The sequence below is a fragment of the Bacillus rossius genome, chromosome 1 (genome assembly GCF_032445375.1).
Source record: "Bacillus rossius redtenbacheri isolate Brsri chromosome 1, Brsri_v3, whole genome shotgun sequence".
Classification (NCBI taxonomy): Eukaryota; Metazoa; Arthropoda; class Insecta; order Phasmatodea; family Bacillidae; genus Bacillus; species Bacillus rossius.
The window spans coordinates 326,734,202-326,749,218 of record NC_086330.1 but is presented as its reverse complement, the minus strand read 5'-3'; the positions used below and the strand labels follow the sequence as shown (position 1 = coordinate 326,749,218).

General features: G+C 36.6%; 1 protein-coding gene across 1 annotated transcript in view; it reads left to right on the top strand.

The window, feature by feature from the left end:
- Positions 1-15,017, top strand: part of LOC134528008 (uncharacterized) — a 366,719-nt gene that overhangs the window by 339,705 nt on the left and 11,997 nt on the right. Inside the window, exons 4-5 of the mRNA XM_063361167.1 lie at positions 8,317-8,453; positions 13,930-14,035. Coding sequence (XP_063217237.1) covers positions 8,317-8,453; positions 13,930-14,035 — 243 coding nt within the window. The remainder of the gene's footprint in view (positions 1-8,316; positions 8,454-13,929; positions 14,036-15,017) is intronic.

Below are 15,017 nucleotides of genomic sequence, written 5' to 3'. Positions count from 1 at the left end.
TTTTCTTGATATACATATCAATACTTTTTTCTTAATGACTTTTACTGTTATCTTGACTGATTATTCATTGGCAATGTAATTGAATCAAACCTATGAGAGTCAAAAAATCACCTGAATAGCATATAGTTTCTAGAACTGCATTGCAAATACCTTTTTTCCCTTCTATTTTTCTACAAGTTCTTCACATAATAATTACACACTAAAAACATAGGCTCATAAAGTGCTTCAAAATGAAGATACGTCATCACACATGTTAGCAGTTCCAAGCAAATTTGCTGAAAACTATCGTAAACTCTTCATGATCCAGTAAAGTAACAACGAATTAAAATTCAAAATGTACGAACAATTGGCATTCACTGAAAAAATTAAATATATTTAATATTTCGAATAAAATAATTATATTTACCCTTGAAATATATATGTAATACAGTAGGACCAAACTCTTATGAGTGACCAAACACTTCAAGGTTTTTTTTTTAAATAAACGGCGTCTTATCGATAGTTTATTGCTTAAATTGTGGTTTTTATGTTGATATGTTTCTAGAAGAACGTGTAAAACGTCCTTTATTGGGGAACATATTTCATCATTAAAATAATCAAAATATGTTGGTTTGCATTATATAAAAGTTTATGTTTATAAAATGTTAGTACAATTATTTTTTTTATCGTTCCAAAACCACATTCACTATATATTTACCAAGGGTAAAGGGTAAAATATTAATATTTTCTAATTGCGGGTTGATGCTTTACAGCACAGCTCAGCAAGCAGTAAGAGTAAGGCACACATTCATATGTGGCAACACATCCGTTCATAGACACAGTCATGGAAGCCCGTCGACCAATCACCGCTGCTGATGGTGACGTCATTTGGCGGGTATGTCCGCTGACGGCAGTTGCAACATTCTGATCTTCGATCCGCGATCCAATTATCTTAGCCCAAGAATGATACAAGGATCATTCCTCTAAACGTTGAACTAGCACATACTGGGACGACACCATCTTTGTTCCTGTGAACTATAGTCCATACATTTCCGATCTGCGACAACAGGCAGCAGCGGTGTCGAAGGAATGTAAGGTGCATTTCTATCGGTGGGCTGGAACGATATTAAGTCACTACTATCGATTGTAAGACACGGCGAGCAAATGTTTGATGTGATTACCACAAGATAGCAGCACATACAGCCGCTGCCTCATTTTTGACGTGATAACGTCTTATAAATCGATGAACGCCGGCTGCACGCACGAAAAAGCATGACTCATTGTCACGTTCTACCTGAGCCGAGCGTGCAAGCGAGAGCGCGGAACAAGCGATAGAGAGGCACGATCGGCTTGTGACACATCTATCTCTCTTCCACTCCATCTGCCGATGCGTCCGAGTAGAAGAGAGACAGTGGCAGCACACAACCTACACGTGATCTGTTTTGTCAACTGTTTATAAAGTAAAGTGAAAAGTTAATGTGGTTTCCATTGTTTATTACAACAACAATTGCTGCAAAAAAGGTAATTATTTCCTGCATTTTAAGAATTTGATTAGCGATATAATCTCATATATTTGTTATTTAATCATTAAAAAATAGCATCGGTCGACGAGTGCAGTAATAATAGGTTATGTTACAATTTTGACTAAAAAATTATTATCTCATATAAACGATTGTATAAAAAGTCAACTGCTTTTATTTAGTATTCAATGAAAAAAATTGTAATTTTCAATTAACTCCTTTTTATTATACAAAATAATGATAATTCAGTGATAATAATTCAATTAATTTCATAAAAATATGCAATTTTTCATCAGTGTTTTCTTATGACGTTATTACTTAAATTATCGTCCGTAAACCTACTTTACAGACAACCCCCTCTCTTGAATATTAATAACGACAGTAAACACATACTGGTATTTAAAAGTTAATATAAACCGCAGCAGTTAGAAATATGAATTGGTCTCGATTAAAAAAAATCTTTTATTTACTTTGTAAAGTAATCATGAAAAAATAAAATTTTAATAAACTTAAACTAAAATAACAAGCATTTCAAACATTTAAAACATGGGTATTCCTCATAAGAGATTTTAACACTTGAATAAGTAACAAATTTGAGACATGTATTATATATGATCTCAAATTTTGTAAAGATACTATAATATTTAAATATTTATTTTCGATTAAATTACCCTGCATAACGTCCGTGAAAAAAACCCGGCCATGTCTACTCGGGCAGTGCCGAACCGCGATCATTGCTATGAATTGACCCGAGAGTTGATTCACAAAATTCCGATTACCTTCGTTCAGCGCTAACAACACAACGATGCAACAGAAAATTTGGTCGAATGATGATCGAACCAGCTTACTCGATGTTACACCTGGACTCACTGCAACTGGCCATCAGGGAGAATGTCAGTCCCTGCATAGCCGTGTGCCGGCAATTCGCACGACCAATCTGCTCGCCGGGTCCCGGAATCCCATAATTTGCAGGCGTAGTCAACACCCTCCAAGGACGACGCTGTATTGAGAAAATACTGCTGTGAAGAGCGACAGGCATACTCGATTCTCAAAAATAGATTCATTTATCCTCAAAGTAAAAAAAAATTGATCGTTGGCTCTCTTCCTAGCTGTAACTCGCTATCAAATGTGCTGCTGTTGGCTGGGCTTCAAAACTTTCAACTCAAAGAACTCAAATTATGCTCACCAATTATGAAATATTTGTTAAGGATAGTACAATATGGCAGTTCCTGTAATATTTTGCTGAAAACAAAATATATATTTGGGTGCGCGTATAACATGCATAAAAAAGAGAGCTATCAGATTTAAAATCTTTGACACGGTTTCCTCTACACGGTTTATTTGTCTAGTGATTAGTAGATTTAAATATGAAAGTTTTGTATGGTGCACTTATATTCGTGTGATGTCTGTGTGGGCTATATAACAACGGGTAAAAAAGTTTTGCGATAGGAATGAAGTGACATCCCAACTTGTGGCAGATGACTGAATCCTGTGCGGAAATATTAAATTATATGTTCACGTAAGCATTAAAATATTTAAATATCGTGAAACATGGTTATAAAATATCTTCATCATGGTTCTAAAATATATTCATTATACTCGTGGGCTCTAAATAATAAAAAAATTGTTGGTCTTACCATATGATGCAGCACAACCACCTTTTTGTCTCTTGAAACAGAAAAACATAGATATTTGAGAGTGTACTTTTGAAAAAAAAAATTTAGCTTTTAATGGTTTTCCTTTAAACTGTAAGAATATCTCATTTAAAAAAATAAAATTATTATTTAAAACAAAAATCTCAAAACTGTATTTATTTTATAACTCCAGGTAAAATATTGCTTGTAGGAAAACCTGCCATTATAATTAGACCTCGGGGAAATAGAAAGTTACAGCAAGAAACCAAATCAGTTTTGCATGAAGTTTAAATGTATAATTTGTAAAAATTAGAAAACAAAATTCAAACAATCATAAAAACTGGTCTACCTAGCTACTGAATACAATAGATACAATAATAAGCTGGAAAGTCACGGCCATCAGTGTGTGTAAGCCTGTCCAACATTTATTTGACATTACAGTTACACATTATTTAAAGACACGCGTAAACAAGTGGCACCGTTCTTGATAAAATTTGTCGTTAAACGTTTAACGCAACCAGAATTCGATAAGTCACGTACATCTAAATTTAAAGACAAGTCTGGAATGATATTTGGCGAATCAGTTATTGGATCCTGCTGATAACATATATTATAAATCATTTCTGTATTCGAACATATTTTTGTGTGTTTTACCGCTTTTGTTAATCTGTTTCTCGGAGTCAGAAATTTGTCAAGATATTCTCTCCTTTTACAAAAAGTCATTATAAGAAGACGTATAGCGCAGCACACATACTATGTCAATAGTACTGTATAATATATAAAATAATACGTACAGAAAAATAAATTATTCTTTTATCTCGTCGACTACATTTCCGTTTTCACCGTTAACTTGATGAATTAACTGACCACCAGCTAGCTCAAGTCCAAAGTAAATTACGGTTTTTTTCAAGAGCATAGTTTATAAACATACAAATTATTAAATTATCTTTCATATAAAGTAATTGAGTTTACTTCACTAAATCTATTGGTTGAGAGCTTACTGAGGCATAGTGTATAGTCATTGAGATATATATGTCAGTTTAGATGTTGCAATATTGCGCCAACTAGAAGAAGTATCTTTACGTTAATTTGGTTCTACTAAATGAGGTACAGTCTTTTCTCAAAACTGTGGGTAACTACCATTAAAATTAGGTATTTGCAGTGACGCGCATTTCACGGGAGACATTCAAATGTAATTTGCATTTACGCAGCGTCATGATTCTCTCAACTCTGTTCATATAAATTTATATCTATATATGAATATCGCTATGTAAATAACTTATACTCAGATATCCTTCCCAAAGATTTAAGGAAAAATACTATATTTCTCGCTTTTATTATAAAATTAAAATTATGCTCTAATGCAAACGAAAAATTTATCAAATATTTATAACATTTATACATTAAGATACTACCTTATCTTATAGTTACTGTCACCATGCGTTAGCTAATCAATTAAATACAATAATTTTCCCCTAAGAAACCGTTCTTCTTAACGGCCTGAAAATGACCCAATATTTAATCTTAATATATGTTCTTTGTATGCTTAAGAAATGTTTATGAAATTTGGTCCATTAGTGATGACGTATTCAGCAACTGTCATCCAGAAAAAAAATTCCCATGATTATATGATTATTCAATGTAACACAATAAAGGGGTCCATTTGGTAGCTTTTTATTCCCGCTTTGTTATGAATATAACTTTGCTTTACTGGCACAAGATTTTTTAAAATAAAACATAGTCTTTATCCATTGAGAGTTATGTAGCTTTAAGTAGTGAAACTTTTGAAATTATTACATTAGCTTACCATTTTACTTATTATAAATTAACCTACACTCTCTCTCTTTGTAATATTGAGTATTGATCAGTGTTGGTTACTTTACCAACAATCGAACACAAGCTTAACAAGTGCAAAGTCATTGCACGGCGTACCTGCCCGCTCAGACAATGAGCGTAATATAATAGTTTTTTTTATATTTATTATAAAGTACTATTTACATAGTATGTGTACTGTGCTGTACGTCTTCGTTTAAAAACTTTTTGTGAAAGGAGAGAATATCTTGACCGATTTCTGACTGCGTGAGACACATCTGAAAAAAGTTGTGAAACGCACAAAAATGTGTTCGCATACAAAAATGATTTGTAATATATCTTACCAGCAGGGTCCTATAACTGATTCGCCAAATATCATTCCACACTCGTCTTTAACTTCCGATGTGCGTGACTTAATCGAATTCCGGTTGGAGTTAAGGTGAAAGGTAACCCGCCGTCGGGATTCAGATCACCAACTTTCGTCGCACCGAACTGTCCTTTCAGCTGCCGCTGTGTTGACTGGACCCTCGGGAGAGGCGCTGATTGGTTTGTAATTGGGTTCGGACGGGGGCGGGCGAACGGGGACCAAACGCTAGCTCATTCCTGACGTCTGATCCCTGCGAGTCTCGTCCCTGAGGGGAGCATCTGTTAATCGTGGAACTCTTTTGAAACTGCGCTTGGTTACTCACTTAGAAGTAAATCATATACTTAGTTTGAATTAAAAAGTTAATTAAGAAAACTTTCGCTTAATTTGCACTTCATCATGATACGTCGGAGAGTTAACTGAAGCAGACATACTTCAAAGTCTCCTAGCGTTATTTTTTTTAATGATAAAACAAATGTTTGGAGCTTAGAAAATACCAATTACGTTCATATGTTAGCTCAAACGTGACATTGTTATTAACAAAAATTACCTACAAAGGAAAAACAATTTTACTACCATAGCAATGTCTTGTGGTTAGTATTCGCGGCCCACATCGGAAGATATTTTGGACTGGACTTTGTTTGCCCCTGGATGGTCTTACTCCCGTCGAACATTTGCGTGTTGCGGATGGCCTGTCCTCCCGGCAAGGCTTCTCACCATGTTTCGCGCGCCACAGCTTGAGGCAGTGGAGTGGTGGGGTTGACCACAAGACCTTTCACGTGTCTTTACCGCCCATACTCTCTTCCCCGCGAAGGTAGGAGAAACACGCGCCTTCTGGTTCGTTCGGAAACGAAGGTAAAGCGCACCAGAGGAGTATATATGTAGACCCGACCTGGACACAGCAAGAGGGAGAGGGAGTGAAGGAGTAAGAGAAGCACGCCACCAAAAACGTCGTCCTGCCCTGCCAACCTCACTATGCCGGACAGCGCACCGATGGTCGCAATTGGACTTAGTCTCTGTGACTGGTAAGAGGAACTTTAACTTTACTCTGGAATCGGACTTTTCCCAGTCGTCGACGAGTAATTTCGGAGTGTTGTGCTGCGGACAGCGACAGACAGCGTCAGCGAATTGAAGTGTCAACTCGCAGCGCATCGGGCGAGTTTTTTTTTTTTTTTGGTGAAAAGTCGCTCGGCAGTTTTTGCTCCTGCGAGGTGTGTACCAGCAGCACCAGAGTTCGTAAACTGCTCGCCGTCGACGTGTCAAATTTTACTCGCTGGGCGAGTATGAGGGCAATGCCGTGGGCTTATGTGCGTGAGTGCGTGACGAGAAACAACCAGTGTTGGTTGGTGTGAGGAAGGCTTGCTATGGCAGTGTATATGTGCAACCGACTGTGACAATTTTTTTCTCACTACAATAGACTTCAGACTGACTTCGAGCAGCTATTGTGTACGGATGTGATGGGTCTACGACAAGAATACTTGTTCCAAGGAACTGGACTGAGTGGGACAGAGGCGGACATGCTGGCGGTTGATGAAGAGAGCTGTGGTCTGTCCTTCGCACCGCGGAGTAGCTGTCGTGGGGGAAACTCGGGGTTACTGTCTCGCAACGCGCTAACGAAGTACGGCTCGAGCGCTGTTGGGGCGGGAGTGCTGCTACGAAGAAACAAACTAGCGGAGCCACCCCGTGACAGGAAGGTCTGCAGAAACTATAAGGCGAGTGTTCGGCTGGCTTTGACCCGCAGACACTTGGGGTTTATTTGGAACTGGTTGGGTGTTGATGATGTTAGCATTTGAAACCATGTTCACCCTCGAGGCGTTATTACACGTATTATAAACATTTGAGGCAAAGTTAATATTGTATTTTTTTAAATATCTGTTTACGAGCAAATTATATTACTATGTTTTTTATCGCCGATAAATTCATCTTATTGTAATACTCGCTTTGCCTTGCTCTTTTTTAAGTTCAAGTGAGTTCTGTGTTGATGCTTATGTATTGTTCATTTAGCAGATATTTCTCATCATTTATCCATTTTTAATTCACGTAAGAAAATAATGTTTATTCAGTCGTCTTGTTTGTGCTACGTTAAGGTTAGTTTTTTTGACTTGTTAATCTTTGAAATGTGTTTGTTGACAGCCCCTTGCTGTAGGCGAGCTTGAATAGTTCAAGAAAGAATGACCTTGTTTACAATACCATATCAGTGCTCGAAATTGTTCAATATTTATTTGCTGTAAATAAAATGTGCAACTCTCACGACTCAGTTTGGTTTTTGTGTTTGTTCCAGCTCAATCCCTTGTTTCTCCTCTCGGGGGCAAGCAACAAATGTGTTGTGAAATATTTTGCAGTATTTTTCTTGTAGTGTCACAAACTATTTCTTGGCAACTGGTTTGCAAAAGAATCTTATGTGAAATCACAAAAAAAAAATTGTTTGTCTGTAAAGTCGGTTTACTGATGATAGTTCAACGTGACGTCATAACAAAACATTGATTAAATGATTGCATACTTTTATGAATAAAATTGAATCATTTTTATTGAATTATCACTATTTTGTATGGATAAAAAGAAGGAGTGAAATGAAATCTACAATTTAATTGATAAATTTACTTTTATTTGCACTCATTGATTCAAATATATTTTTTACTTTAACGAAGAGATTATTTTAACTAAAACTTTTATATATTTTTGCTATTTAACTTCTTCCAATCTGTGTTATTCTGTTAAGGATAGGACCATGATAGGAAAAGTAGGAAACGAATGGGAGTGTTTCAAGTTTAATGTGCCTCGAAAAAGTCAAATCGATCGTTGTTCCAATCGAGTGGAAGAGAGATAGATGCGGCGCAAGCGTACATAGAGCGTTACGGGACACAGCGTAACGGGACCATGTGCGTTACGGGACACTTTTTCGTGCGTACAGCCGGCTTTCATCGATTTATTAGACGTTTTCACGTAAAAAAAAAAAAATGTTTTCTCTGTGAGTTATTTCTATAGTGTGTTGGTTCCCTGTGCACAGGAACGAGAACAGTCCGCTGCTGGCGTGCTGGGAGGTGGTGCTGTGGGTGGACAAGTGGAGGAAGACCATCATCTACACGGGCTTCTCCGTAGCGCTGTTCATTCGCCCGCACCGCCTCTGGCTCTCTACGGTGGCAGGTGAGCACTGTTCGCTGCTTGCGCTTACGGGGACAGAGTCGTTCATGGTAGTTTTCACTTGCTTTTAATTACATTCATAACGAAAAAAAAATATTTAAATCTTGATATTATTTTTTACTAAACAATTCCTTATTTAATGGATTTGAACATAAATACAAATTACTATTTCAGACCTAGCTTTTGCCTATGAAAGCTGTTTTGGATAAACCGTTTATATGTAACCTTTATCTTAAAACTCTTTAACTTGATATTTTTCATTAAATCGATAAAAATTTAGGTTATCTTAAAACCATAAAAACTTGAGTTTTTCAGGGTTTTTGGTAAAACGTATTTTTTTATTTATATACAAATGATATACTAAAAATAAAGAGTTTTACAACAACGGGTACGTAGGAACGGTTGATCAAAAACTGTGCACCACACGTATCCATGCTTTCAGTACATGCTGGAACTGACATAGAAACTTGACTTTAAAATTCTCAAAACCATTAAATAAATACTTTCATAGTAAGATAAACCTTTCATACATTATTAAATATCTTTGTGATGAATTTATTTAAAATAATTTGCAAAACACAGAATATTAGAATCAGAATAATTTAGGATACTGCCCCTTCTACAGGAATCGGAGACACTATATTAGTTTTGACAGTATTTATGCAACAAAAATTTTGTCTATTGATATTGAAAATTTGTTTTCGATAATACATATAGCACATATTAAGAGTTTTTAAAAGGCCATGACATAGTGTGTATTGACAGAATTAGAGGTTTGTCATTTCTTTAAATTATTCAGTACTTAAATGACTTCACAGGGGAAACTAAATGTAGTAGCCTTTCACTAAAAACTTCAGACTTTCCATTAAATTATAAACTATACTTTAAAGATAAAAACAATTTGAATGAAAATCTTTTTGTGGCTATAAAAATTGTTGAAACCAAAATGGCTTCTTTCCGCCTGTTCAAGGTAAAGTGAGCATACTTCCGACCGGTGCTTCAGCGAACTTTCACACTTTGACAGCTGAATATTTTTGTTATAATTTAAACAGTACAAATATTTTTTAAAAAAATGACTATCCAGTCTGTGTTTTTTTTTGGTCATTACGTCATAATATTCAGCTGTTTAAGAGGGTTGAAAGGTCACATCATGCTTGAATGACGAGAATATAAAAACTATAATAGAATCTGAAAGAATTGGCAGAATTCGATGGCATTTGTTTTGTTGGCTAAATATTTTCATCATGGAAACTTGAATGAACAGAAATAGTCAATACAGTGTATTTTTTAAATAAAAAAACGTTTTTAATAAAACAAGGTCTTGAAACCAAAGAAATTCTGAAAAATCGTTGGCTATCTAATTATTAAAATCGCGTAAGAAAAACCTTTATAGTAACCAAATCCTAGAATGAAAATAAGTTAAAATTTTAAACTAATTTTAACTTATTAAAATATTCTATTATGCAGTTGTAAAATAAAATCATTGAAATACATTTCATCCTAAGAATTGGTTATTGTAGAGTTTTTTCTTATGTGATATTAATAAATTTATATCCAAATATCTTTCCAGATTTTTTTAATCAAGCCCTTATTTTATGAGGAAAAATGTTTGCTTTTATTTATTTAAAATTTTACACAGTATTGATTATTTGTGTATATTCATGTATTTGTAATGACAATATATAGTTGGCAAAACAAATCCCATTGAGTTCTGTCAAGTCGTTCCAATTTTATTATTGTTTTTATATTCTCGTCAATTATGCCATATGAGACCTTTCCATTCCTCTAAAGACCGATTGTTAGCTGAATTTACCGAAAAAGAAATTCTTACCCAGTCTAGAACAGAATGTTTGTAGGTGTGGAATGGTATACTTAAACTAATATGCCTAGATCCTTATTACTGAATAAAATCTATCTTTCTTTAATTTATTTTAATTTTTAATTTTTATGTTATATATTGGTTGTAAGATTAGCAGCATATCTCGGTTTGTTTAAACATATTTAATAATGGTACATACAATTTATACCTAATAGCCATTAAAAAATAAAAATAAAATAATGATTTTAATAATTTCCAATTTTTTTTATTTAAACCAAAAAATGATAAAATTAGTTAACAAGAAAATATGATTTAAAAATCTGTTATTGATTTCTTTTGAAGAACCAGACAAAATTATTTGTTCGGCTATCTTTACAAAAAAATCAAATAATTTTTTTACTTTATTTTGAAAATATTCCGTATTTTTACCAAACAAATATAATGCAGTTATAAGTAATTCATTATTGACTTGTACACATGGTTAGATGAACTAATGACTGTCTCATTTTTAACAACAAAATTTATGTCTGGAGTTGAAATACTTAATAGGGGTTAACGTTGAGTAAATCCTGTAGATATTTGTTTTTTACTTTATCATAAATTTTGATTTTATTTATTTATTATTTTTACATCCAGATATATCAAATGAGGTACAAATGATACACCAATGCAGATGTATTGCGTGGCCATTATTTTTTTTTAATTTTAAATTTTTACCAAACAACATGTGTCTACAATTATTTTTTTAGCTACAAAAAAAATTATTAACTACTAATTTTACCGAGAAAGATAATATTTAAAAGACATATAAGGATTACAGGCTTTAGCGGACATTATCTGAGTTATCGTGACTTCTGGTATTTATATTTAGGTATTGCAACCACTAAAATCAGGGTAATAGTCTCCTTCTGAAAGTCTTGCCGCCGATCAACATTATCGCCAGCCGTGTCATTCAGTTCCCATAACTCTCACTCGCTCTCTTTCTGTGCACTTTATTTCAAGATGCACTGCACTCAAAAACTTTTGTATAATCACTTATATCAGCCAGCGGGGTGCATGACATGTGGGATAAAATTGGCACGCGGGCTTTGTGCGGGGTTGGCCAACTAATAAAAAGAATGCTAAGTTAGGCCCAAGTAAAACCTGCATGTACACATGGAAAACCCTGGGTACAGCCATTCAAGGTGCAATGGGCATGCGTTAAGTGTAGGAGAATACAGGAGACAGAGTATGGTCTGGATGAAGAGTTGGACAGAGTAAAAAAGATTCGACTATGACCGGATAGGGCACTTGGACACGAGGTCAGCTATCATATTTTTACCCAGGGCTGGAATTTGTGAACAGGAACGCAAGCGCCCCTGGTGGTGATTGACTACAATGACCAATAACTCCGCTGTCAGTCAGCACATTAGAGGGAAGAAAAGGTGAAACAACTTACGAACTAGGCACTAAATTTAAACATGTTTTACAATGTGTACGCCCTGCAGACCTCCTCGGGTCAATGTCCGTTTTGCAATTTTTTATGCAAAGTGTAAATGCCTTAAACTATTCTAAGGAAAAATAAAATAACCCAATTATTATTTTTTTTCCTTTAGGATTCTCTTAGAATGTTAGATAATATGCCTAATAAATCGTATTAATATAATACCGCCCTGGTGGGCTCCCCTGCACATATCACCTCTTCAGCAAGTGGCCACTCAAAAACCGTTTTGCCTTTGATAATATTTATTTTGTGTTTTGTAGCACACACTATTAAAAAATATTTTTTATGCCAGGTGCATTAAGGATAGAAGGCACTCTACCGAAATTCAATTGACCGAAATTAAAAAAAAAACTTTCAGTCTAGTTCTTTTCGGTTAGTGCCTTTCTACTAAAATACTTTCGGTCTAATGCCTTTCGGTCAAGTGCCTTTCGGTCTAGTGATTTTTGCCAAGTGCCTTTCAGTCTAGTGCCTTTCTGCCAAGTGCCTTTCTGTCAATTGCCTTTCGGTCTAGTGTCTTTCGGTCAGTACCTTTCTGCCAAGTGCCTTTCTGTCAAGTGCCTTTCTGTCTAGGGCCTTTCGCTCAAGTGCCTTTCTACCAATTGTCTTTTTGTCAACTGCATTTCGGTCTAGTGCCTTTCGGTCTAGTGTTTTTCGGTCCAGTGATTTTTGCTAAGTGCCTTTCAGTCTAGTGCCTTTCTGCCAAGTGCCTTTCTGTCAATTGCCTTTCGGTCTAGTGTCTTTCGGTCAGTACCTTTCTGCCAAGTGCCTTTCTGTCAAGTGCCTTTCTGTCTAGGGCCTTTCGCTCAAGTGCCTTTCAACCAATTGTCTTTTTGTCAACTGCATTTCGGTCTAGTGACTTTCGGTCTAGTGTTTTCGGTCAAGTGATTTTTGCCAAGTGCCTTTCAGTCTAGTGCCTTTCTGCCAAGTGCCTTTCTGTTCAGTGCCTTGAGCCTTTCTGTCAAGTGCCATTCTGTCAAATGCTTTTCGGTCTAGTGACTTTCGGTCAAGTGCCTTTCTGTCAAGTTCCTTTGAATCTAGTGCCTTTTGGTTAGTGCCTTTCGGTCAAGTTCCTCTGAATCTAGTGCCTTTTGGTTTAGTGCCTTTCGGTCTAGTGCCTTTCGGTCAAGTGCCTTTATGCCAAGTGCATTTCTGCCAAGTGCCTTTCGGTCTAGTCCCTTTCGCTCAAGTGCCTTTCTACCAATTGTCTTTTTGTCAACTGCATTTCGGTCTAGTGCCTTTCGGTCTAGTGTTTTTCGGTCAAGTGATTTTTGCCAAGTGCCTTTCAGTCTAGTGCCTTTCTGTCAATTGCCTTTCGGTCTAGTGTCTTTCGGTCAGTACCTTTCTGCCAAGTGCCTTTCTGTCAAGTGCCTTTCTGTCTAGGGCCCTTCGGTCTAGTGCCTTCCTGTCAAGTGCCGTTTGATCTAGTGCCTTTCTGTCTAGTGCCTTTCTGCCAAGTGCCTTTCTGTCAAGTGCCTTTTGGTCTAGTGCCTTTCTGTCTAGTGCCTTTCTGTCAAGTGCCTTTCTGTCAAGTCCTTTTCGGTCTAGTGCCTTTCGGTCAAGTGCCTTTCTGTCAAGTTACTTTCAGTCTGGTGCCTTTCGGTCAAGTGCCTTTATATCTAGTGCCTTTCGGTCTAGTGCCTTTCGGTCAAGTGCCTTTATGCCAAGTGCATTTCTATCATGTGCCTTTCGGTCTATTACCTTTCGGTCAAGTGCCTTTCTACCATTTGACATTTTTTCAACTGTATTTCGGTCTAGTGCCTTTCGGTCTAGTGCCTTTCGGTCTAGTGCCTTTCGGTCTAGTGCCTTTCGGTGTAGTGTATTTCTGTCTAGTGCCTTCCGGCCTAGTACCTGTTGTCTGAGTTAATACAATTTTCCAGCAAAATTAATTGTCAAGTTTTTGTCCTTGTATTTGGTCTAGTGTCATTTGGTTAAATGAGTTTCGGTCTAGTCATTTTTTGCCTACTGATGCGTTCCCCATACACCACCTTTGACAAATGGTTTTTGTGAAATATTTTCAAGAAAGCCCTTTAGACCACATGAATAGCATAAACATTACATTTGCAACATAGCGTTTGTGAAGGAGCCTGTGAGAAAATAAAATGGAAGCAGGAACTGGCTGAAGCTTTGAAAATGTGACGTGTGTGAAGCAGGCTGTGCTTTTTTCTTTGTGCCCGCAGGCGCGATGCTGGTGACGCTGGCGTTCCTCTACTTGGTCCACTCGTTCAGACCCAAGTACCACAGCAAGGAGCCCTTGCTGGACAACAGGGAAGACAGCTACGACAGGTAGAGGCCCCGCCGAGAGATTGCCAGCTGTTATCATGACGGTCACTGGCCGGCCGGCGAGGAGGGCGTGGCTTGGCGCCTTTTTTGACACGCGCGCCAGTCAGAATTGAACTGGTTACGCGCAGGCGCAAAGTCTTGTTTGCTTGATGGTTGAGGGGGATTAGGCGTCGCCATCTTGCAATTTCAAATATTTCGATACCGCTAGCAATAAAGCTTACATTCTATAATTTTATTTTTATTTTATATGGCATAGTTCTTAGCTTTGGCTACTCGTTCAAGTCAACAACACTTTTGAATTAGAGCGATTATTATGATATTTGTAGCTGCCCGCATGAAATAATAAATTATTTCCTCGCGGCGCTTACAGACTAGAACTGTCAGTAACGTGTGGTTGCATCAAGGTATAGAAGGTCTGGAGATTTAATTTATGCCTTTACAGTCCTAAAATTGTATAATTATAGCTAAAAAGATGGAAAAATCCAAAATGGCAAGACCTATTTTCTCTTAATTCTGCAAGTTTAAAACGTAGTACGTAAATAAACAAAAATAATAAATTTCATGAACGCAATAAATATTTACTACAAACGAATGAACGTAGTCTGTTTATAACACGGGAAAATAAATTGTTTTGTTTTATTCTTCTCTATAACTAGTGGAATCTAAAAATTGAAAACGTAAAGAATGTTCAAATATTTTTTTTTGTTAGAAAAGTCTTACAACTTAAACACTGCGAAGACAGAAACATCTGCACGTCGCGTCGTTCAAGGGCCCACATCATATACGGTGGTACTAGCATGTGGCGCCGACAGCAGCCCAGTAGCAGTAGTTAGAACCGTCCCGTTGTAGCAGGGCCAAGGCTCGGTCACGTAGAAGTCTGGCACAAGGACGATATTCGCTCCAGTTTCGAGAGCCACAATTCTCTCAGCATGCCTCAAATTCTGGGAATCTGACAGTCTACGAGGTAAATGTATTGCATTCTTCA